The sequence below is a fragment of the Falco rusticolus genome, chromosome 4, assembly GCF_015220075.1.
Source record: "Falco rusticolus isolate bFalRus1 chromosome 4, bFalRus1.pri, whole genome shotgun sequence".
NCBI classification, from domain to species: domain Eukaryota; kingdom Metazoa; phylum Chordata; class Aves; order Falconiformes; family Falconidae; genus Falco; species Falco rusticolus.
The window spans coordinates 72998502-73025223 of NC_051190.1; the positions used below are offsets into that span (position 1 = coordinate 72998502).

The 26722-nt window shown below is 40.1% G+C and overlaps 1 protein-coding gene across 11 annotated transcripts in view; it reads left to right on the forward strand.

Moving 5' to 3' along the window:
- The window catches only part of CUBN (cubilin), a 155263-nt gene that overhangs the window by 64779 nt on the left and 63762 nt on the right, over positions 1-26722 (forward strand). For all 11 annotated transcript variants that reach the window (XM_037387144.1, XM_037387146.1, XM_037387145.1 and 8 more), the window contains 5 exons: positions 8542-8723; positions 15213-15387; positions 17006-17187; positions 23328-23484; positions 25163-25279. In XM_037387144.1, the coding sequence (XP_037243041.1) occupies positions 8542-8723; positions 15213-15387; positions 17006-17187; positions 23328-23484; positions 25163-25279 (813 nt within the window). The remainder of the gene's footprint in view (positions 1-8541; positions 8724-15212; positions 15388-17005; positions 17188-23327; positions 23485-25162; positions 25280-26722) is intronic.

The window sequence follows — 26722 nt, forward strand, 5'->3', positions numbered from 1 at the left end:
AGCATTTCTGGGCAAAGGAGGGACATATGCGGGAGGAGTGAGATGTGTGGCAGGAGCCAGCAGGGAAAGTGCGGCAGCACAAAGGTAGGTTCTTGTGCTTTGAGGTGATGTCATTCTGGAACTGCACAAAAGAAGAAAAAGTGGAGGCTTTTATGCACAGCCAGATGACATCAGCTCCATACAGTAGCCATGGTGCTGGGTTAACTTGCTTTTCTAAAGCTCTCAAAGCTTTCCAGAATTTGCCTGCGTGGTAAGCCCTCTTGTGCTTTCCCTCCACGTCCCCCTCCAAATGTTTTTGTGGACTCTCCAGCCCTTTTCCAACCCCCTGCACTCCTTTTCTACACTGACACATTTACTTCTCTGTCAGACAGCACTGCTCCTCTTTCATTCCTGGACACTAAACTGCAGCCTAACATTGCACAGGGCCTAGGCTGCTAATGTGGGCTGTATCTAAGCAGCAGAGCAAGATCTGTGGGTTCAGATAGGGCTGGCTCCTAGGGAATGTCTTTGCTGGCTCTGACATCCCAAATACGACTCCTGACAGCCTGTAATATGAGTGCAAGTTCCTCCAGAGCTGGCCACACTTGTCATCTTTTTGTTCATTGCAGGCACTTCCTTTTTTTCTTGACTGGTACCATGCACAGATATGGGTATTCCTCTTACCCTTGGTGGCTACATGGTCTGGGCATATACCGCTGCCCTCAACTGGATAAAATTAGACAAGTTCCTGTAGTCAGGGTGCTATATTTGCTTCTCCCTTTTGAAAATCTTTCAAATGCACAAAAAAAGCTCACTGGAGAAAGGCTCCTTATCTAGGAGAACTGATCAGAAGATGCAGCCTTTGAACTGGATATTTTGGAGTGAAGCATTCAGGTCCCCTCTTTCCTGCAGGCAAATCCCTAAGAGAGTCTAAACCTGGAGCTGGTAACATCTCACCTGACCAGAAAATAACAAGGCTACATGTGCCGGTGAGAGAAGAGTTTTGCTTGTACTCAAGTGACAAATGAGTACAATTTCTTTTATGTACGTACATTATGAGTACACAAAAAAAGTGCTCTAGAGTTGAGGCTGCTGTGAACTATTTCTCAGGCTGTCCACGTGCTCCTTAACTGGCAGTTGTGAAGCATCTATGTGATATGTATCAAGGGCATTCACGTGCTTTGATGATAAAAGAGATCAGTATTTACATCTGCCACCATATGCCTGATACAGTTCACTCTTTCTGGCAACTTTGCTCGGTTATGAGACGATCATGAAAAGCCAAAAGTTTACCTCATTGATATCTGATGTGAGGAACCCCTCCTGCCACATGACACAAATTTTGAGTATTTTGATTTGAAACATTTGCATCTGATCTTGCCAGTTGCTGAGCCACTACTTTGCAGTTGCTGAGTTCCTGAAGGAAACCCAGTCTTTAGGCTTTCCCAAAGACACAATTAGTAACTGATCTTAGGAGAATGCTGTTATTTATGCTTAAAAGTGTCCTATATAATTTTAACTTGGATGCAACACTGTAGTGCAAAGAGTTCAAATTAAAAGTGGTCGTGGTTCTGAAATAACACTGTTCATGTAAGGGGCTTTCATTGATGAACCTGGATTTAGAATTGATTGGGCTAAATCACTAATGTTTTCTTCTGCAGCCAAGGCCTCAAGAGGGTTTATTCACCAGAGGAAAGCTTGAATCTGCAAGATGCTCATTCTGCTTCTACTGTTTATTAGGAATCTTAATATAGGAAAATATATTTGGGGGCATATATTGGCCTTTTGAGAAAGAACAAATTCTTGGTAGCAGTCTGGATATTGCAAAGATGGCATGCCAATTGAATTGCTTTCCTTAAAAAAAAAAAGCAGGAGGCCAAAAGGGCAAAGGTCTCTCAGTGCAAAATTACACCAGTGACAACTGTCACTATCTGAGAAGACACATATTTCCTAGACCTGTCACTTACCTTATTAGGCTACATGCATGTGGGAGCTGACTGCTTTATATATACATCTGCATTTCATTAGAAGCTTACTCATTTGGCTGCTTGATTGTCAGGAAATTTAATTGGCTTTTCTCATAATAGGCAAAATTTATGCCCACTATTCTGTTTTCTATGACATATTAATTTCCCCTTTAAAGAGGAAGCACAGCACATTATTGAGAAAATAATTATGTAGTTCCAAAGTATTGTATCGCTCTTTTCCTTCACCACCATCTTCTTTCTGTTGGATTTCCCTAAGAAATGTTTGGTGGACAGGTGTGAAGAAGGCTGCTTGGCTCATAAGAAAAGTTTTCATTAGCCTGGGTCTGTATTTTCAGAAGATGAATATTATGAAAAGGCATACAATAACTAAAGACTGGTGTTTTCAGTATGTGTCACGTAAAATGCAAATATTTTGTTAGTTCTTCAGGGAAGCATAACAGAAACAGAGATTAGATTAGATTAGATGATTAAATTAGGATGCCGAAGCCATTCGCTGCAGACATTTGCCAGGCATCTGTTAGGATTGCTGGAAAGAATGCCGCATTGCAGGTCAATGAGGGAGCGGAGGCCCAGATTTCCTAAGCCTGAATCATAGCTCTGTTGTTGATTTCTTGTGCGGCCTTTGACAAATTGCCGTTTGTTTAGTTTTCAAAAATGACTATTCCTTTTCAGTGTCTTTCTGTCACATTAAGTCTAAGGACGCATGGGATCTGACCTTTTGAAGTCCTGAGCAGTTTTTTTGAGTTGTGGGTGATACCATGTTCAGAGCTGGCTTTTTGTATTGCAGTTCTCTGTGAGAGCTCAGGATGAATTAATTTCTGTTTCTTCAGCAAACTGGACCTCCTCCCACCCCCAGACTAATACATTAGAATAAGGGCCAAAATTTTCTTTAAAAGCTTATTGCTGAATGGTTTGATCAATGTCTGAGAGCTAGAAAATGTTGCTTTTTTTTTTTAACATTGAACACATATCAGCTGATATGGGAGCTGTGGCTGTTAAATATTTCAGAGGATTCAACTCCTGTTTAAACGGCTAAATTTGCCTTTATGTCTCTGCGTCCCAGAGTAGTCTCTTTGTTTATTATCCATCTTACTGATTTCACATTGGAACATGTTGAAGAAAATACCAGAATTCAGGGGACTGATGAAACAATAATAATCAAAACTATAGAGGTGATGAAGAAACCAGAGAGAAGAAAAAAAAGAACCCAAAAGCACAGCACAGTTTCTCACTTGAAATTTTACTCTCTTGTATAAACCCTCATCACCAAAATTCTCTCTCTTGCTCCATTGGATACTATTCTATAAACTAAACCTACTCAAGAGAGCAAAAGATTTCAGAATCAAATCCAAGTTTTACTTCATGCAAGTATTATTATAGTACAGGCAAATGTTCGTACTACCCGCTACTTGCAGCTATACTCAGTTAATGCTTACTGAAAAATTCCACGATGAGCACAACAAATGGAACAACGCTGAATCCTTTTATGTCACTAATTTTGATTTTACAGTGTCATTTCACTTTAAACTTTATGGAAGGGATTTTTCTAGCATGTGGCTAAAACATACCCATGAATAAATCTGAAAACCTTGCAAATAATAGAGGTTTCCACAGATTAATACTTCTCTATTCAGCTATAATTATTTATGAGAATAGGGATTCTTCTTTGGTTAATGAACACCATCTGCTAACCAAACAGGCAGTAATATGGAAAGATCTATAAATCATCCCTTGCACAATCTTCAGCAACTACTTAGATTTTAGCCAGAGGAAAGCAAAGACACTAAATGTATGTTTCCCGAACTTTCTATTTGTTGTCTGATTTCCTAGCAACTAACAGCAGCTTAGGTAGTTGTTTTAAGCATTTTTCAAGGGACTTCCAGAACCTTTATACTACTAGAAGAGTATCTCCCATCCCTTTTTTTTCTCAGTTTAACTGCAGGGCTGAATTTTCCAAAATAACTGCAAGAAGGTCTGCACAAACCGAGCATACGCTGTATACAGTTCAGCTACAAGAACTTTTCCACAGTGCAGCTGTCTGTAAATCTGTCCACAAACAGCAAGACCATGTATTTTTGTGCTGAGAAAAACTTTAAAAGATGTTTCAATATGAACTGAATGGGTCTCACATTATTCACCACTATTGCAGCGAGAGCTGAAGTCATGCAGCAATTTATAGGTTCTGCTTCCACAATATTATTTACCCCTAAAGACCAAATCTTTTTTCCTTTGTTGCCATAAACAGCATAAATTCCATTATTTTAATAGAAGCAAACTCTAATCTGATGTTTGCAGACAAATGTAAACAGTAGAAGGTTTGTATTCATTTAGTGGTGATGCCAGAGATGGAAGAAGTTTAATTAGCTGGGATGATTACATCATCATTTAAACTTTTCCTATTTCAATATCTTAATAAAGTAGGCAGGCTACTTTGGTATGGAAATTACATTCCAGGTTAAATCAAAATGTATTTCTTAGCTTGCTCAAAAAACAGGAAACAGATACAGTACATACAAGTGAATGTTTCAAAAGAACAGGACTGGCATTTCTCATGAAGTTTTCGTTTTAAATGCAAAATCAATACATATATCCACATACTCATATAGGTATAAAAATAAATATGCATCTACATCTGCATCTTCAGTGTGAACACCATACACATGAATGTAATTTGTTTGATATCTTCTCAGGTTATTTTAAGTCTGCCAAGGCTGATTGCAGTGCCTAGTATAAGCATCTTAAGGCAGGGGATCTGTTTTCATAGGTAACACACACATAATAGGTGAAATACTTGCAGTTTACTTTTCCTTGATGGCTTGTACCTGTGATACGATCAAAGAAAGGGATAATTCTGTAATAATTTTGTGACTAATGAAAATGGGGAAGACACTGAGTAAGAAGTCAGGGATCAAATTCTAAATTAATCTTCTTAGAACATTCAAGACAAAAGTTTTGTGAATCATAAGGACCCATAATATTCCAGGAACCAAAATATAAGCTGCAAAGTCACTGAAGTTTGCTTCTTGTTTTGAAACACTATTCGTGATCATTTTTATTATCATTTTTTTTTATTAATTCTAAGGCTTGGCAAATCTTTCACATACAAAATGTATAAGCATTTCAAAAAGTTTTTCTATCATAATTTGAGGTTTTCTCATTTTAGTGTTAGATAGATGTAGCAAGTGAGTTTAAAGGCAGGAATATCTGTTTTAATCTCTTAAGTATTTCTGTAAATATTTTGTTAAAACCATCTAGCATCTATATATTTTTTCAAAAAAGCACAACAGAACTGATTCTTACCTCATCCATATAAGAGCAGAAACATAATATATAGACTTTCTGCCAGCTGGTCAGAGAGTTCAGAGATTACGATTCTGCTCTGATACAGAGGCTTCTGCTTTGCATATGCAGGTCAGTCAAAATAGTTCAGGTGTGAAGTTCACATATTTGCAAAGATCAGGGAGTCTTTTTTCAGGTATTAGTGAATACTTAGGCATAAACTTAAGCAATTTCTGATCTGTTTGAAACAATAAATGATTTCAACATGAGTTCAGCACATTCATTATAAGAAATGAATCAGACATCTAAACTTTACCTCCATTTTACTGGAGCATGTAAGAAGAATTATTTCTCTTTAACAAAGAGCCTTTTCTGGGAACATTTGTAGTTGGAAGAAAAGAAATGGCACATGAAAACCAGTTTGACATTCTTATTCATGTGCTTCACACACGTCATCCAGAGAGTATCGATTCAGCTCAGAGAAAATATAAACCACTCTGGAGAGGGAGCATGAATAATCCGAATGCTACCTGCAAGGGTTGCATAGAAAGAAAGGTCAGGGCCTCAAAGCCCATCACACAAGCTTTCCACTCATCTGAGCCACTTCGGGTTTAAATAAAAAAACATGTCTTTGTGGCTATCAGGAAACTCTTAGTAGGAGAAGCTGAGTCATAACTGCCTGTTTAGTTTAAAATGTTCCCAGCTTTCCTCAGGCTGAGATAAATGGCAATTGGCTTTGTTCTCGCCTGCTGAAACTCCCCTGCCTCCCCGTTCCCACCCCTCAGGAGCCGAGCCATCAAGTCTGTCTGTTGAGAAATCGTTCTGTTTCCCAAGCTGGCGAGGCGGCTTTCCCCTCCTGAAGTCTGGCCTCAGCGGCTGTGTCATTCCTGCTGCTGAGGGAGAAGAGAGAGAGTAACTCACCCTGCAGATTCAGCTGTAGGGCTCCCCCCCTGCCGACAACTTTTTTTTTCTCCAGCTATAAAAACCCAACGATCTGGTTTCTTTTGAGGAAAATTAGGCCATCTTCTGATGGCACTGGGGAAAAAACCGGGGTGGTGGGTTCCACTGAAGCTTTCTTCCTCTCTGTCTCTCTGCTGAAATATTAATGGATCTGTTTCTCCGGAGGGACTGAAGGCAGGATTGGTTTCAAATACACTTAAAAGCTGCATTTATTCCTTGGCTGAGACATGGGGTAGCGTGACAATGTAGCTTTGTGGCTGCAGGGCAAACCACCTCAGGGTTATGGAGCATCCTGTGCAGCAAGTTGGGGAAAAAGGGAGAACTAAGCCTGTGACAATTCACCCGTGAGGTCAACCTCAGCTATGTAAAGTCTTTCCTGGGTTATAGCTAACTATTGCTCAGTTGTGGGAATGCTTGTGTTTGAACGGTGGTTTTCTGGCGAGTCCTGTGCGATGGACTGATGGAGATCCATGTTACATTGTTGGCATGGTTGGGGTCTTCCTCACATCTGTATTTAGATGGCTCTTCTTTAGTTTAAAATAGCTTCTTCTTGCTTTGCTTCATTTCAGACCTGCTGCTCTTTCCTCTCATAGATTTTGCAGTCCTTGAAGTCCTACAGCCGACTGTGGCAAAGCCAAACTCAAGTTTTCAGTGAGGAGCTGAAAGACCCCATGGGTAGAGATGATGGCAAATGCTTTTGGGGTTTAGCAGCCACCCTTCAATAACCACAAGTTTGTCGTAGAAGGTGTTGAGGGAAGTATTTGCATTTAATCTTGATCTATAGCTTCCTGAAGAAAAAACAAGTGTTAAGCAGTGCAATGGCCAAAGATACCTTCTTCAAGTTGCAAATTATGCATAGATTTAATAGAGGTTAGGGGAGTTTTACACATCTGTGTAGATTAGTTGGGCAGGTCAGAGGGGTAGTTTATTTGGTTTATGTTGTAAAATATCACCTATAACTAAAAGTTCTGATAACAGATGCTATTTATCACTTCTGACATACACAGTGTTTGCCCCTGGGAATATAGAGCTCATGGTTCATTAAATGGTTTTATGAAGTGTTTTGGGGGCTTTTTTGCTATGTGACAGAGCCTTTCCTCTGGAAATAAAGCCAAAGAGATTGATGGAGCATGGGCTTTACTTACAATGCTCGAGTGACCCCGTAAAAGCTGTGTAAGCAAAAGATTAGCTAGTGCCTAAATGAAGAAACTGGGGGCTTGTAGTGTAGAGAGGGAAAAAAAAGCTGCTGCAAGGCAGAGCAACACATGTAAAATCAGACCAAACACGCAACTCCATTGGGTTCTGTATGTGACAGATACACACCCACCCTACTGGCTTCTCTAAAGGTGAGGTTTCATCGTGAATGTAGCTGATCTAAATCTGTCCTGACACTGGGAAGGGCTCTTGTGCCTTCCCACCCCACTGACACCTGCACTGGGGGACTGGGTCAGGGAAAGCATCTTCCTGGGAACAACAAAAGTAGGTGAGCGTAGCAGTTGCCACAACTCTGTAAAGCAATGATAGAACTGCAGTCCTGGTTGTTCAGCTGCTTTGTGCTGTCAAATTAGGGCCTGCATTTGATCCATTGTTTTGCTTTTTTTTTTTTTTTTTTTCTTCCAATCTAGCTCATAATATGCAAGAACTTAAATCACCCAAGGAGCTGGGGAGTGAGGTTAGGACAACAATTTCTTATCAGAAAGGAAAATACATAACTTTTCAAACATGGCATATCTTACAATTACAGTTACAACTGAATAAAAAAGAACATTAAACCCACCAAATGTCAGAAACCCAGTTTATCCACTGTGACTTGGCAGCTTGTAATCATGCTCACTGGGCTGAGGGAAATTGCATTGTCTTTAGTTTTATGATTTCTAAAGCAGTGGGAAACAGCATTTTTACAACAATAGGAAGCCCTCCCCATGATAACTTGGGTTGTGTATTAGTTGAGGTCAGTTAACAACTGAGGATGGCTCTGATTCAGCTTTCTAGAACTGATCACAGTTAGAGGCCAATACAAAAGATGTCACTTCTTTTGCTGTATGTCTGTTTCTTCAGACATTCTGTTTCTGTCAAAGCAGATGTTGAGGCACAGTGAGAAACTTTCCAAACCAGGAGGTGAAGTGCTTACTGCATGGGCAGGGCCGGCAGGTCCAGCCTGCCGTTCTTGAGTTTCTCTTCCCTGCTGGACCTCAGTTCCCTGTGATAGAGCAGACCCTTAAGGCCAGTATTCACATTTGTTCATTAAATGGGTGCTAATGCCTGTCCTCATTGCAGAGCTGTCAGTGAGCTTTTCCAGAGCCCCTCACTGACGGCTTCTTTGCTGTGTTATCAGGTTGTGGAGGAGAACTCTCTGGCCCTTCTGGTTCATTTCACAGCCCTGGCTACCCCAGCAGATACCCAAGCAATAAGGAATGCATCTGGTATATTCACACAGCACCTGGTAGCAGCATTCAACTCACCATTCAGGAACTTGACATTGAATATCACTCAAACTGCAACAACGATGTTTTGGAGGTAAGAGCATTAGATTTACTACTCAAAAATACACAAGTTATGTGATTTTCTGTCTGGAGCAGATAATCCCAACATCTGCAGGAACAGAACAAACAATTTTACTGCAATTTTCCCATTTTTGGGAAAGTCTATACCTTAATAATGATGCTAGGCACTGTACACTTTCTAACAAGAGACAAAACTACTTTGAGAAACTCAGTCTTAAAAAGTCCACCTTTTACAGAGAACTAAGCATAGGGTGCTGCACTGTGAAGATAAAATTTCCTGATGTATAGGAAGATAATGGATCTCTTGGGGGATAACGAAGGTGAGACTTTGTGTAGGACCTTACAAGGAAGTGGGAAGTTTTATAACCCTGAGCACTGAAAACTATGAAGAGCCTTTGTACTCAGAAAAAAAGAATAAAAGAAGAGGAAGTGTCCTAGTCAGGTTAGGGCAGTGGAACAAGGAGAAAAGGTACTTCTCTAAGGGTTTACTGATCTTTAAGGGACTTGTAAGACTGGATGGTCCTGTTATATACTACATCTTTGTGCTTGTCTTGGGAAGCAGCCAGGTGAACAATCCCAGCTAACAGATTTGAATAGATTTCCAGTGCAGGAAGAAGGTATAGGAAATAATTTCAGAAAGAAACTCTTTAGAAGTGTAGACTTGCTGGATTGCTCTCATTAAAGATGTTTGAATCACTAATGGATTACTAATCACCCCTACAGTTGTTGGGTCTTTCTATTTAATACATAGGTGACATTTGAACGTTTTTGTAATGAACCTGATGATTAAGAGATCTTGTAGCACTCTGCTAGGGCCTTTCTTCTCCTCTTCTCCTGGGTGATGTGATGTGTGACTGATGTACAGCTAGACAGCTTTCTGTCCAATACCTACCCATACTCACTGCTGCCTATTCTCAACTTTGTAGCTTTGATTTCTCCAGCCTGTGGTCCTTAGTGCACACTCATCCACAGTATTCCTGGAAGACTTAACTCACATCCCAAAGCAGGTCCTGAATATACAGTTGCCAGATAGATGATTGCTAGGCATTTGTATGAGTTAGAAGAGATGTATAACTTAACTCCAACTTTCTGGCAATGAAACAGGCTTCCCTATCTTAGCAGTGAAGCAGAAGTCTTGACCAAATGGACACTGTATTTGAGTATTCTATTGACTTTGGGACTTCTGTAGGATCTGGGTGTAAGGAAGTTGTTCCATGAATTTTCCATCAGTAGCATTGGCAAGTATGACTGTTATGTTGCATTGCTGACACCAGTGCCTGTGAATAGGTGACCTGTGTTGGCTAGTTTGGGTATTCGTGAAGTCTGTGGTATTGCGGATTCATTGTTGTTTGTGCCTAAAGTGACTAGATTGAAGCTAATCTGCCTGAACACATCAGTTATGCCTTTGTTGCCCAGAGGAATCCATTAAACAGCTACAAAAATCTACATCTTCCATGGCTGACCATTTCTTGAATAGTGCAAGGACAATGCAGGTGGTCACACAGGAGCCATCATGATCCAGTACAGATGGCTGGCAACCATTTGCTTGACAGTTTTTTTTACTAGTAGGGGAGCTGCCCTACAACCATTGTTTATGAGTGTGTTGCTGCACACAAATAGCTGAAAGAAGTTGTTTAAGAGGATCCTACAGTTTGCTGCTCTGTCTCTCTGAGCAAGGCAATTACCTTAGGTTTTGGACTTGCTTTCTTTACCATTTCAAACTTAGTTGCTATGCTTTACTTCTTTCCAGCCTTACTCATTCATCAGCATAGAAGTCCACCTTGCTGTTTGAACTTCCCTGCCTTCCTGCCCTCAGAACTGGCATGCCTCTGAGTTACTTGTCTCCTGACCTTGGCTCATGCAGTTCCCAACAGCTGTCTCTGATCTTCTGACAGATAACCTAACGTAAATCAACTTATTGAGAAAAATGGGTTCGTGTCTTAGTGCAAGATCAAAGGTTCTGCATGGCAGTAAACAGCTTCCCCTACCAAACTGCAGGCATTTGGTGGAGCTTTATGTACCTTGTCACGTATATATTTTCTTGCTTTTGTTATAAAATTACACATTCGGAGCATGATTGATACAGTCTACACAGAACAAATGATGAGTCAGATTTAGTGCGGAAAAAAAGGAACATGGTTGACCATTTTCAGGAGCTACTCTATCTTGCCATCTTCTTTCCTGTAGTTGTGTGTGTATGTCCAGACTGAAAACTATAAACTCAAAAGTTTGGAAAGTGTTAGGAAAAAAAGAGGTTCCTGATATGCCTTTGACACAGTGTGTTTCAGCAATCACTAAGGTTCCGAACTTCTTTGACTCTAATATAATCTTTCCAAGAGTATTCCGTCTACAAATTCTTTGGGTTTGAAGTCTGCTTTTTCTCATAGTTATTCTCCTGATTTCACTTTTTCCTTATCTTTGAATAGTGAGTTTCTACCACTTCCTGTTTTCCTTCAAGCCAAATAACTTTCCAGTTCTAATAGGAAGTCAAAATCAGTACTAAAGTAGCTCTGCATGCTGCTGTCCCTCCCTGTCTTATTAACTCTCTCTGCTCTCTGAAATAAGTTGTTGTCTTGTAGTAAAAATTCCCCCGTAAACACAAAAGATGCTTACCTGGATGCATTTAGCTTTTGCTTAGAAACACTCTCACCCATTTGACCTGGCAGAGAAATGTAGGAAAATTCTAAGAGATCTTTCCCGTCGCAGCACCTTTGCTGCTAACTTTAGTTTTATACCATAATTTCTTGAATATTTCTCTTGCACATTTTTCTGAAGCATGTTTGTTCTTGTAAAATACAGCAACTATTTCCCTTCCCTTCCCTTTGACAGTGTCTCCTAAACAAGCTGTACCTTCCATGTCAGTATCCCAGTACTGCCATATGTTTCACCAAGACTGTGCAGTAATAGTTACATAAAAATACTGTGTGTGAAATCCTCAAGTTCTCCTCGTGGCTTCTGCATGCTCAAGTGTTTGACACATTCTCCTTGAATCTGTCTCATTGTTTCTTCTATGACACTGTTGCGCTTTGTCTTTCTCTCTTCCCCATCAGATTCCATTCCTTTTACAAACATCCAGAAGCAAATTTTAGCGTGTTCTTATAGATGTTTTCTAGAAATGTTTCATGGAAATAGAAGATATTATTTTGGACACAATGAAAGAGTTAAAGATATTTTTAAAACGGTTTCTATTGAAAATACATACATAGAGAAAAATGACCATGTCTGCTGTGTTAAATTATGGCTTCTTCTCTTGAACATGGACCAGATTTTTGTAACTATAAATATGTTCTGCCACAGCAAGATGTAGCTCTGAGCTGAAAAGGAAGGAAACCTGTCAATCTATTGCACTTTCAATTCTGTATTAGATGCTCAGGTCTTCTCATTTAAATATAAAGAAACATCAAGTGTTACCATAATTCTTAATTCTTGGTCAAAGTCAGTCTCTCTCTTTGCTGGCAATTATATCTGAACTGGGATCAGTTTTATTCCCAGAAAATCTGTGTCATGAGGGTGACCAAACACATAAAACCAGCTTTCTGTTGCTCATAACTCTGGAATGCTGACTGTTAACAATAAATGGAGCTAACGGGGCAGAAGCAAATGATAAGAACAGATTAAAACCATGGGCTTTATGGCTGTGTCCTGCATCCCCGCTATGCAGTCCAACATAATTTTATCTCTGGATCAGGTACTCTGGTCAGACTAAATATTTTTATTTTTATCTGTTTGCAACTCAGACATCCTGTGACTCTTTGTGAACCACACCCTGGAATTCATTCTTTCCATCCATTCTCTTTTCCCTCTTCTTTTTTCATGTGGTAACTATTGGTTTTCCTCTTTGTAGCCAAAAGTAACATTTTATTGTTTTTTGTCATGGAAACACTCTGACTTGTTTTCGTTCCAGTCCTCATGAAAGCATCTGATTAATTGAACTGGCATAAAAGAGAAAAGAAAATACACTCCTAACTGTAAAGAGCTTGGCTTTGACTGTGCTTTTTATTTTGAAACTGTGCAGAAGGCCATTGCTGAACAGTTAACAGTGTAAAGGAGGCTCACAAACCTCAGATTTCCATCAATATTTCTTCCCCATCCGTAATTCTCTTTCAACAGGTCAACTCTAAGTGTTCATCTTGGGCCAAGTTAATTTCTGAGGTAATACTACAGAAATCAGCAGGGCTTGTGTCAGAGCTGGGTTTGGTCCCTTTGCCCGTGGTGTGCAGATGGCCCCAGGGAGCACCAGGGATGATGTGGGAGAGGCTGATCCATGACGCTTATTAGATGCATATTAGAAACTCCTGCTGTTTCCTCTGCCACATAGCTTCTCTGGGCTGGTTTAGGTGATTAAGAGCATGTGTTTCTGCTAGATCTCATGCTGTGGCTGTGACTCAGGGAGTATACCACAAACACATTTTACAATTCACATTTTGAACAGACTTCTGATAAGTGCAGCTGTCATTGGGCCCCACAAGCAGTAAGATTTTTCTGGAGACATTGAGCTTCCAGTGAACAAACATGCTTCTTCCCCAGACTGTGCCTGCTTCATTACAGATTGTTATCTGAGCTGTGAATTCATCCATACTGACTTCTCTTGAATGCCTTGAGATGATCGATTGGACTGAGGAACCATTACCCATTCAAGTCATGCAGCCTCCCTGCAGAATACAAGAAAGTGCTGTCTCAGTGCAAATAAAAATCTTTAAGCTATTAAGCCTGTGTAATCAGCCACTATAACAAAATATATTCTGAACATCTAACAGACTATGACATTTATAAAAAAACTAATTCCTTGTTTCTTCTAGGGATGCAAGCTTCAGCTTCTGAGGTCTCACATTACCCTGGAATCACTGAATATTTTTTCCTGTTAAAAAAAAAAATAAAATTCTTTCCCTTATACCTCCAATGGCAGAGCAGTGTCAGGCACATGAGCAGTTAGTGAGCACACGATCAATAAAACTATGTAGCAATGTGCTACATTTAGCCCTAGAGGTGGTGCGATTAGCTCAGCTATTTGCAAGACTTGCTGAGATATTTAGCTTGGACAGAACCCCAACTTATTCTGGGCTTAAAAAGTATCAGGCAGAGCTTATGAAAATATTGAGTTGCCCCTTATCTAGAAGTCATCAGAGGCAAAAGGGCCAGATAGCAGGCTGGTTCTTACAGTACTACCACTGTCTGAAATCATGGATTGCTTTTTTTGACCTTTGTGGTGTTTACAAGACTAATAAAATATCGGAGCAGACTTGAGATGCTACTGGTGGGAAAATCCTGATGGGATTTGTTGCCTTATCTTCCTATTCCCTGGTTTTGTTAGAACTTGCCATTCTCTAGTTTAGCTTTAGGATTTATACATAATACATGCTGATACAATGAGAATGCATCTGTTGCTAGTTCAGACGCTGAAAGACAATAGCACAGTCTTTATTTGGTGTACCTCTTCAACAGTTTTCACATTTGAGGTTACTGTCAAGCTGGCTTTTGTAGCAACTGTCCTACCAGGGACATGCCAACGGAAGGTGGGAGACTCTTTAATATCAGGTGGCATTTCATTAGCATGCAAGAAGCCAAGAACATCCAATCACTGAAGGCACTAGGCACCAAAATCACATGTCTGGGTTTGAAAATTGCACTGAGCATGTGTGTTCAGCTTTAAGAGTGAAGACTAAGGAAAGGGAGCCAGTTCCACCAGTTATAAATGGGGCTCAAACTGAAATCCTACATCCCTTCTGGAAAACAAGAACAGGATTAACAGGGCTTCAGCACTGCCATCTAATTCAGTTCAATTGGTTTAAAAATGCATTCTAAAGTACACAATACTGCTGATAACGTTTAAGAGAATGGTGGGTTTCTGGTTTATAACTGCCTGAGGCACACTCTTCTGAGTAGGAAATAATCCCTCTTAAAAGTCAAACCCCGTCTTCTTGTGCAAGTATGTATGATATACTTCCTTGTTTCTGAAGAGTATTATTAAAACGTAGTTTACTTGACCAAAATCCCATCGTTTGGATGTTGATTCTGCCATTGAAGTAGATAAAATTGCAATGGTTTTATCAGAGAGAGTAATGAAGTCTAGCCACAATTTAAAAATCAGTCTTAGCTGTGCCTTTAAACATAAAGGGTGCAAAATATCAGCACAGATTCCTGCAAAGAAATACGGTTTGTTTGCACAAGCACACAAAAAAATCTGGTTTTATATCCCAACAGAAACAAGTTTCTAACCCTGGAGGGATGGGAAAAGAAGAATGTGGTGAAGTTCCCAAAGCAGAAAATTCTTATTTAATGCAGAGGTGTTTTGAAATCATCTAGAATTTCATACTTGCACCAGGTAGTTCAGATGCCAAGTAAACCTGCAGAGAAAATAACTGTATTAGCTACTTTACATTTCAAAATGTGATATGACTTTCAATACTTGCAGAGTTTTTTTTCTCTTAGATAAAAAGTTCTCATGTATTCTGTGTGGCAGACAATTTCTTTGAAAAACTTTGACAGTTTCTTCCATTTCTAGGTCTATGGTGGCCCTGACTTCCTCTCTCCTAGACTAGTCCAGCTGTGTGTTTCAAGATCAGCACAGAACCCACTGCGAGTCTCTACTACTGGCAATTCAGCCATCGTTCGTTTCAAGACAGATAGAGCAGTGACAGGGAAAGGGTTTAATGCCTCCTGGCAAGAAAATCCAGGTGGTGAGTATACTGATTAATACCGTGAGAAATTCAGCAAGTCTGAGAATCGAGGATCAGCCATGCAAACATTTAAAGTAGTCAAACAGCATAGGACTGAAAGCTGAAGGAGAATGTGGGTGTTACTGGATTCGGTAACACTAAGAGATGCTGAAAGACACACAGAGAATAAATGGGCTAACTAGCTGAAATCTGGGCCTATGTATGTATTTTGTAACAGTCTATCTTGCTGGGGTTTCTTCTTTATATAATTAATCAAGACATTCCTGTAATCAGAAAACTACTTTTGCATGCTAACAGTTCTTCCCACCCACTCACCCACATAGAGTTCTTAGCTGAATTGTGCTTTTGGTTTTAAACTGTAAATTGAAAAATATCTGAGAACATGGCTTAACTTGGAGAACTCGGCTGACTCCAAAAATATTTGGAGTGATTAGTAAATACTTGAACTCTGTAAGGTTCATCCATCCCCCGTGTGATTATTTGTTCAAAGCCTTACTGGTAATCAGTAAAAGAAGACATGCTTTAAAGACCCAGCCACATGTCTCTACATGGGAGTTCTTATGAAAAGGCCAATTATCGGAAAATAATTGCAATGAAAAGTGAGCAGAGGCAGGTTTTAATTCTTGCAGTTTTGCTTGATTAAGCACACTAATTCCTTAGTTTGTCAAGGTTTATACTTCTCCATTTTCATAAGTTTTATGAGAAAGGCGCAAGATTATTTTTTTAAAAAAAGAAGTCTACAATAGCCCTTTGAATTAATCCCCTTCTGAGATCTTATTTTTACTACTTAGGCCCCCTGAAGCTTTCTCATCCCTCTACAGCATCTTGCCTGTTGTGCTCCAAACCCCCTCTAGCCTCTAAAATACCCACTCACCAGAAAACAATAACAGTATAGTTTTTATCCTTCCAGCGGGCTGCCTCCATCTACAGCAGTCCCAATGTCTTTCTCTCACCCTCCTCCATCCCTTTCCAACATATAAAAGTTCATTTGTTTGTGTTAGTCCTGTAGAAAGTCCTAGCACTTCCCACACAAGATCCATCATTCCAAGCTGTTTAGATATTCATGAGTACTGGAGCTGTTCTGGTTGGAAATACCTGAAGGTGCCCTCAACTGCATGGGCAGAGAAGTAGAAACTTGGGGCTTGCAATTGTTGTACTGCTCGTGGGAAAAGGGGAGCTCCTAGCTGTCTTGGTATTTTCAGAAATGGTTTACTCACATATGATCAGCTAGGCATAGTCATTGCTTTCTCAGTATGCTACCTCTGAGGCATTCATGCGAACAGTATTTTTGATGGCTTTTACAATATCTAGGATAGAGGATTAGCAGCACTAATACTTCGGCCATTACAACATCTACTACCAGCCTGTGACTAGAAAGAAACATTACTCACAGGCATTGTTGTTGCATATTCACCAGTAATGATCATGTTATACTTTCCTGATAGTAATTTCCATTGATTTTTGTTATGGACAGGACACTTCAACGATTGGAGCACTCATCTTACCAAAGTTTAATGTAGAAAATATAAAGATGGAGATGTTCTTAGTTTCAAAATATAGGTGGAATCTCGCTAAGCATAGAAGAGCTTGTGATTAAAACTGATTATGTCTCTTTCAGGCTGCGGTGGTGTCTTCCAAGTTGCCAGTGGGGAAATCCATTCTCCAAACTATCCTCAACCTTATAGTAACAACGTAGATTGTTCTTGGGTTATCCAAGTTGACTACAACCACAGAGTCCTATTGAATTTCACGGATTTGGACATTGAAAATCACTATTCATGTGACTATGGCAATGTTGCGGTAAGTAACAATAGAAATTTCAAAAGTTCCCTTAATGAGTCTGGTGCAATGCTTGCAAAAGAGGAAGCCTACTATGCAACCTAAGCTGCAGTTGGTTTCAGACTCCTGGTTGCATAGTCATATTTATTCACTGATGAGCTAAAGCTTAAATTTACACCTAAATAGTTATGATCTAGTTCTCTTTGCTTCACCAATGAAATAGGCTTCACAAATGTATTTCTGCATTCTTCTTGGTTCCCACTTAATATCTGGAAGGATCTTTTCTTGAAAGCAGTGCATGCTGCATCCTGGCACCACGTTTTTCCTGCTGGTGGTGTGAACTGTGGTTAGTACCGCAGGAATAACCTCATACATAAATAGATGGCTGTTGTTATGACACCCTTTCCCAAATATAGTGCAGTTTACCACAGTTTGCTCCAAGCCATAGGATGGGCTGCCCACATATCTAATAGACTGCTACACTCTGTTACAAACTCAGGAGACAGGGAGGTCTGCATCCGGCGGGAATTGTGGCTGGCTGGTTTTCTTTATGGATGCGCTGTGTATTCAGGTGCTCCTCAGCTGTCTCTTTAATTGCTTCATTAGAGCTGCTGCTCTCTTAAAAGCTTCACATTGCTGTGGGTTTGTGAGCTTTTGTTGATGTCACAGAAATTAAAGTTGCTGCTCAATCAGGACATGACAATGAAGAGCTCTCCACGTCTCCACTTGGCCTTTTGGGAGCAGGGACATGAAATCCTGACCTTCGATGTCAGATTGCACTTTACTCAGTACAAAGGCATGTGTGATCAGTACCAGTCAGATAAAGCACAGTGGCTGTAGCCCAAAATCCAGCTTTCCTCTCCTTGATAAACTGTCATTCACAGAGAACTCAATTTGGCAGGAACTGAGACTCTTTTGAAAACAGCGTCAGTTTTAATAGCATTGCCTCGTAAAGCTTTTTTGTACTGAACCAGAAAAAAGCAAGTATGTCCCCATTTGCTGAGCTGAACTGAAGATTTCATTTGGCCACAAAGCATCTGTACAATGACTGTTCATTTTTTTCTGGTTCTGAAATAGGAAAATATAGTTTTGTCTTTTCATTCAAATGGTTTAAATTCACCAGCAGGATCATTGAAAGGAAAAATCTATAGGAAAACCTTCTAAGCCTTCTGTGATATCACACAGGAGTAGAAAATCAAATTGCTTGACAGAAACTCAGGCCATCTGGAATGGCAGTACTGGTATAAATTAAAAAAAAATATCTGCAAATTAAGGGCTAAATTCTGAAAAGACCTGATGTACAAGTTTCTCTTTTAAACGATGCCAATGTATGTATGTATCTATCTAAACCAGGGGTCCTCAAACTACAGCCTGCGGGCTGGATATGGCCCCCCAGGGTCCTCAATCCGGCCCCCGGTATTTACAGACCCCCCTGCCGGGGGTTGGGGGGGGAAACCAAGCAGCCGCAGATGGCTGCCTGCCACTGCATCCGCGCGCCGGCCCCCTGGTTAAAAAGTTTGAGGATGCCTGATCTAAACCCTTTGCAGAGTACACAACTCCATGAGCTCTGTGCAGCTACGGGCACAACTCCCGTTACCTTTATAGGCTGGATATGGGCACTGATTTTTTAGTCATTGAAAGGCACCAGTCCTTCAGCTAGCAGAGATGACTGTGGCAGAGCTCTTTGTATAAGTGGAGTTTGCAGTGACACCCCTTGTCCTCTATTGCTGTACGAGTATCTGTTGCTTGCTTCTGCTTTTTTGTTTTTTGGGGCTGTTGATGGAGGAAGTTCCCTGTGAGCCCCAGCTGTGCAAGCACAACTGAAGCAGCAATGTGAGCAAGGAGGGAGATTTAAATTTAATGCAGGCATCAATTGTTGCCCACCAAATGGAGGGTAGTTTGAAAATTGATGAGGGAGAATGCTCATCTGAAGCCAGGAGTTAATGAAGGGCTCTGAGAGTCTGTTGTATGAGGTAGAGAAGAGCTCTTCAGTGGTACTGTAGAGGGATCAGCAGGGCAAGAAAGAAGTGGATGGGGTTTCTTTCTCTACCTGGTACACCAGTAAGCAGAAACCCGCTTGTTACCAACATCTGGGTGGGATCTGCGTTCATCTCATTCCAAGGCTTGCTATATGCCTCACACAGGAGAACAGAGGGAGGGGACAGAGTGCCTCAAAATATGTAAGTAGATGTCTGACTGGGAATGGTTTAGGAATTACATTCCAAAAGCTGTGTAGATGGAAAATGTGGGTAGCTAAGGAAGCAGATGGGTTGTTTTTCTCTCTCTAATATAGGAACAACTACTATGTATGAGTAACACAGTGGTTCCACCCTTTTTTATTTCTTAAATTTTTACTTATCTTTATAGAATTTATTTGCTCTGTGAGTTCTCCTGGGGCTTCCCTCCACCCTTAAGTGTACCAATGGCCTTTTCCTTCATCTTTCCCCTTCTAGATCCACTCATTTTTCCCTGTGTTCTGGCTGAGATTTTTTTAAAAGAAATATTTCTACCGTAAAACCCTTTCTATGGGGAATACACAAAAATATACTTTTTTTCCTGTAGTGTTTTCCATTGCACATTCTTTACGTGAGCAAAATGGAGAGAGGGAAGATACTCGTGTCGGCTTCTTCTTGGTTATGCTGCAGCTCCAAAAAGCCCAGTGCATTTTTCAGTTCTGCTCAATGATTTCACACGTGAATCTGAGCACAGATTTAGGTTCAGCCGAACGAGCAGGCACGGTAGCAGTAACCCCCGGTGAAACTGCTCTGAGCTCCCTCTAGAGGCAGTAGGTGGAGTGCGCAGAGAGCAGTCCAGGGCACCAAAAAGCACATTCTTCATTTACTTAACTGCCTAAACTTAGCTGATTCTTCGGTTTCTATGCCTTCATTTCTGTACCTTATCTGTTCTCAGAACAGATTAGCATCTCTTCATCTGCTAAATGAGGATGTATAGCCTTTACTCTCTCTGATCTCAAACATAACTCAGTTACATTCTGTAGAAAGCATAAGATCTTTGAGACTTCGCTATCACTGTCACCATACATAAGGAATAGATTTTTGATTTTTCTTTGTGTACCAGCTCATTTCTATCTAGAGAATGTGTGTTACAACAAGCAAATTTGTTTCTCTGAAGGAACAGAGAAGGAAAGAAATAGTGAATGCACTGATTTTTAACCAGCACTGTATCTGATGCTGCACCAGCAGTGCCAGTCAGCAGGAGTTTCAACTATTCGGAGACTCAAGGATGCAGCTCAGAAGGCAGTGCTTGTAGTGCAAGGCACTGAGAAGTGGAGGGAGAAATTGTTTGTTCTTTTCAGTGGCTTTCATTAAGTAAATGTTATTTTTCTTTCTTGTTGCAGTATAACAAGTAGTACATAGGGATGTGGAAATGTAAGCCTCTGGGAGCTAGAGAGGAGGTGTGACTTTATTTATTCCAGGTGCTGGTGGAGAGGATCTTCCAAGAGAGGACAGCTGGGAATATGTTAAGTTTTTATGGCTCAGAAGACAAAAAATATCTTCTTTTTGTCATATACCTTTGCAAAATGCAGGACACATTTGAACAAGAAGGCAGTGAGTCAGTTATGTTAACTGTGGAAAGGGAAGAGAAGAGCAAATTGCTGCTCTGCACAGTGCAAATGAAAACTTGGCTTTTAAGTAAGTGGATGCATCATTTTCCTTTACTCATGCTGCCACAGAAATGCGTATCTCAGATGCTTTCAAAATAACTTCAAGAAGCTGCAGAGAGACGCAACTCTTTCCTGAACTGGTGTGAACAGTGTGGTTTCTGATCTAGATTCAAGGCTGAAATCCTCCCTATAAAATAGTTTAAGCTAATGAATAGCAGGTGAGCGAGAATGATGCAGCCATAAAATATCAATGTGTTACTGTTCCTCATTAACTTGTAGTTGCCATAACTCCTAAGAGTTGCTACTGTATCTCATTAATGCTTACGGTGAACTGTTGCTTGAATCAGATTTTTAGCAAGTGAAAAAGGCTAGGAATCATTTCTGGGTTTCTGAAAGAGGAGACAGTACTATCCTTCAAGCAAGCTGCCCAGAAACACAAATACGCTTGATTTAGAAAACATTCCTCTGACCTCATGTTCTTCTCATAGTATTACCACAGAAAGACTTCTTTATTCCAGGAAGCTTTTGGAATGAAATGCCTACTCTTATATTACTCATCCTTAATATCTTACTGAGTGAGAAAGCTGAACTACTAGAGTCTCACAACAGCCCATGTGTCAATGGTCATACACTCAGCTGTGCAATGGCACAGATACATCAAAACCAGCAGTTTATGTGAACTGTAGTCAGGCCCTCTCTCTACACTCTGTCAAGGGAATGCTTATTCTCAGTTCTAGCGTTCAGGTAAAATCCTCTCACTACTGTCTAGGGAAAGACAGTACCTTAATTCCTGAGGGGTTTTTTGTTATTACTTTTTTGCACATTCCATGGTTTGTGGGTTTTAGCTCGAGGCATTCTGTCTTATATACAGAATGTATGTGCAGAGGAAGAATAAACACTGCACACTACGTATTAAAGAGCTGACTGTGGCAGGATGCCAAGAGCGAAAAGAAGGTTGAATGGATGGATATTTTGGGTCTCTTTACCAGGTACTCATTTTTACAGACATCGCAGTACACTTAATGCTCTGTCACGAGGTCCCACACAGCTAGCTAGTGTTACAGGCCCAAGGGCAAATGTTTAATTCATGAATACAGCATTGGCTATGTAGGGTATGCCTGTGGATTAAGCAGTTTTGTCCTTTCTTTCTCAGCTCCAAAGTTTATTTGAGGCAGCTCACCTTTCTCTCAGCTACTGTTTTTTATATATTTTTTTTCACTAATGTGCTCAAAGGCTTTTGAATACTGGAGGCAGAAACATTGCATTGTGTTACACAGCCTAGTTAGAAGGTTTTAATTTGTCTGTGTTGCATTGCACAGATAGGCTGGAATGTGAGGCATTTTGAAGCAAAAGAAGACAATCTCAAGAAGTACATTTCTTCTAACCGAATGGCATTATTTTGCTCAAAGTGGACTTTTATACAGCCTTTAACATCCTAGCACCTGAGTACCTTCCAGCCCTTCTATTCACATTTTCCTCCATTTTGCTATAGGAAGCTGAGTCACAGGTTATAATTGATGAGGTGTCTATGGTAATGCAGGACGTTAACACTGAAACAGGAACTGAATTCAACTGCTGTTGCTGGCCACTAGCCCAAAGGCTTTTCCTCTGTGGGTCATGCAACTGTGCTGATGGCTCCAGTGCTTATCACTTCTGAAACCAGGCACAAGGGCTCTGAGACTGACCCATGGCTTCAAAAACAGTAGCAACAAATCATGTCAGCTGGAGTGCTAGGAAAGATTAGCGGGAGGCTCTGAGACTGTGGCCATTTTCCCCTCGAGCTAGAAGCTAATTAGTTTTAACTTCACTATCCTTCTCCTCCTGATTATGAAACAGAGAGGAAGGAAACAAAATTGTCAGCTGTAGGGAGAAAAAAAAGAGAAGGAAGGCATTTGTGGTAGAATTAAAAGTGAAGTTTTGTGACCCCAACTTTACTTTCTTTCTCCTTTTTTTTTTTCTACTTTTCTTCATCTTCTGCTTAAATTACACTTCAGGTATATATGTGCAATTCCACACCTTAAAGCTATTATAAAGCATAGATATATGGACTCTGATCCTTGATGTTGGGTTCATATATCTAAAAATCGTAATCCTGTATCTTTTTATACAGTCATAGTTCCCACTGCTGCACTATTTGCATGTTAGGGCCAATTTAGAAGTCTTTACTGAGGCAAGATGTAGGGCTTAACTGAATAAAAGCTAGGCAGGAGCTCATGTTAGCTATTAACAGAAAGCAGTAAATGTATGGGGGTATCTGGATTGTTAAAAGGAGAGTTGCTTCTATACCAGGTACATACAGAGGAAGATGGTTACTTGATGCATTTTTGTTATAAAGGCTACAGGATCTTCATCCTGAATACATGCATTTTTTGGAAATGGTCACAATCGTAAGATAGGCAGTGCACAGTTTATTTACACTGCTCATACCAGGGCTGTAACACAATCAAACTGTATGAAACGTAAGAGAGAGAATGAAATAGAAGTCTTCTCGTTACTCCTATTGAAGCCAAATACTTTAACTGATCTTTCATAACAGGTATTTGATGGTCCCAGCAATGAAGCACACCTTCTTAGAAAACTCTGCGGAACACAGCATCCTCCTCCTATCACATCCTCCAGGAATCTGATGTACATTCGACTGCAATCTAATGCAACCAACCAGCACAGGGGCTTCAGTGCTCGCTTTACTGAAGGTAATTTTGTCATTCACATTAATGTACATTTTTCTAATCACCAGTTTGTTTGTATTAGACACAATCTTTTAGCACAGCTGATAACAAAAGGTGTTGTTTCTATTCATGTAGCATACTGACGCGTATCTTTAACAGGACTGATTGTTTCCAAATTATAAAGAATTTTAAATCTAAGGGTTATCTTAGATTCTTTGATTGGGGGAAGAGAATGGTTTTTGTAGTAAGGCATCTAGCATACATCAGCAGCCTCCTATTCCTCCTCCCTAGAGGGGTAGCTACCCATAACTGTCCTGAGAGAAATGTGCAACTTGCAGTTTCCATAAACCTAGTGACAAAATAACACTTTATGTGTCTATCCATGTGCATGAATCTGAAAAGCCATAAAAGGCTTCTGTGTGGTGCTGGTGATGAAGCCTATGGATTCAAGCCTGCAATCCCTGCCAAACATCAACCATCCAATTTGTGTAGGACTAATTGGTATTTTACATCGTTTCCTTTTTAATGAAAAATGACATCAACTGGGCAGAATTTTTCGTGAAATTAGGTACTATTTGATGACTGGTGATTTTCTTTTTTTTTTCCGCAATAACTTTGGAAACATTTTTTCCTCCCAAGGTACAGCCGTGTAGTTTTTGTAGAGAAAATCCTTTTCTCTCATTTTCTTCCTAGGATTCTTTTCACTATAAATTAGTACTTTCTTCAGAAACGTTTTGTCTCTGAAAATATTGTGAAAAATTATAAAGGAGGAATTTGCATCACCAAAAATGTCAGGAACCCCAGTTGTTGAGGTACGAGTTAGATACATAGCTAGGCATTTCTGACTAACAGGTATGAAAGCCTAATCAGTTAAACATTCTCAGAGCATGTTTACTGGATTAGGTCCTGTACAAAACATGCCTGGTGAGCAGGTGCTCCCTGCCTAGGATGTAGGCAATCTAGCTTCCCTCTTCCTGAGAAAAACCTGTAAGTCCCATCTCCTGCTGGATGTTTTAGGTAGCATGGCATGATAAATTAATCTCTGCCTTTGGTACCTAACTCCTCACCCTGCTGTTTAAGGCACCTATGTGTTAAACTCAGATTTGGGGGGCTTCTGATGAGTCAGCATGCTTAGAAATGGGCCATGACAGCACTCAGCACTGTTAGCCAAAGCTGCACAGTCAGCCAAGCTCTTGCACATGTGCAACATTTCACACAGCTGCAGTTTTGTTGATGCAGCTCACAAGAGGATCCTGCCAATGCAATGTGATGCCACACATGGGCATTAGAAGTTTCTGGATATTTTATGGGGTTTTTCCCCTCCTAGTTGCCAGCACAGCCAAATGATCAGAGAAATGGGTGTATGATTGCACTACCCTGAAACCAAGTTATTTTCACCCCAAGATTGCTCTTATGAGGTGTGAGGTGCCTGTTAAAGATGAGATCTGTTCCCAAGTCACTCTGGCTTCCCACAGATGGTCAGCCAGGTGCAGCATGGCCTGTGGATCCAGGTCAAGAAAGCACACCTGGTTCTGGGAGCTAGCCCTTAAATCTCTTCTGATAAATTACTGTTGTGAATTTTATTCTCATTGCATGTTGATGTAGCGTAGTACATTTTATGCATTCATTTTCACTACAGAATCTAAGACATGTGTTTTGTATATATAAATATGTGTGTGTGTATGTGTGTTTCATTCTAAAGCATGCGGAAGTTTCATAGAGTCAGATTCGGTTGGGGCAGCAATTTCCTCCCCTCTGTATCCTGCCAAATACCCAGACAATCAGAACTGCAGCTGGATTATTCAGGCTCAGGAACCATGTAAGTAAAAACATCTTTTATTAGCTATGGTGACTAACATCCTCATCTTCTTTTCTGTAATAACAATGCAAAATTCCTCCTTTATTTCTCTAGGAAGTTCTGCATCCTGGTAGTTGGAGAGTGTGGCTCTTCTAATCTGTCCTGAATCAGATTTCACTGTAAAGGATTTAGTGCATAGTGAGGAAGACAGTTTACAATTTGTCATCTTAGCTGAATTACTGTGACCCAAGTTTGCAATTATAAATGAGGTGTTGAATACTATGTGAAGTTGGATTCATCCCTGAGAAAAATCTAAGGGTTTATATACAATTAAAGCACATGTATTTAGCTGACCTTATTTTGGTCTGCATTTTTCAAGCTAGAGTTGCGTTAAATCAAATCTATGCTGTTAACATTAAAAAAAAAATTAAATAATGAGGAAAAGTACAGAAGAATTTAAATTTAAAATACAAATAACAAAATACAAATAAATGGGCCTTATGTGAATAGATACACTCTCAAATGTCCCTGTCTAATTGTACACAGGTTTATGATTGATCATAAAACACCAAATATTTTCCATCAGATAGTGGTATTACCTTTAATACTCAGCATTACCTTTACATTGTATAGGATTCCTAAAAAATATTTAATAATTGTGTAATAGTATCGTGGTAACATCATTTAAATAAATGTTTGTTTTTAATAGCAACCACTGAACTTCAGTTATGCATCTGATATTTAGTCATTGTTGTTAAAATCATAGAATGTTCCAATCACATTTTTAAGTTCATTTTGCTAAGTTATAAATGAAAATCAATTTTCCAAAGAAAACACCAAAACAAAAATCAAGAGATAAGCAATACTTTTTTTGGCATAGATTCTTTTACAAGAAATCAATTCTCAAAGCTATTCCTTACCTACACAACACTTATTTTTAGAGACAGTCTTTTCCTGGATCCAGGTTGAAAATTCATACATAACTGTTGTCTCCTGAATTACGTCAGTATGAGAGACCAGAAAAATGTTGTATTAGAAGTAGCCTGTGTGTGTAGTGACTTCCTCCACTTACCACCGGGACCACCACATACCTCATGTTATAGGTACATGCGGCTTCATTATGCCAGTCACACAGCATTCCATACATACATAGTACACATACATTACATAACCATATACAGTAGATTTAGCCAATGGCAAATCACAGCAGAGTTCCTGCTCTGCTTTTACTGAGAAGGCCAACAAGTCTCCTGTTCTTGCCTCCCACTGTGTTTTTCCTTTTTGCTTTATATCCTGAGGACCCACATTGATAGCTGGAATTGATTGACCAGACAGGACACAAGCGTGCTGAACACGTAGGCTGTGCAGCTGGATGCCATTCAGCGGCACCCTGCTGAATGCAGCGCCTGGGTCCATGTCTGTCATTTCGGCTTGTTCTAGACAACTAATTGTAGCCCAGTGAGA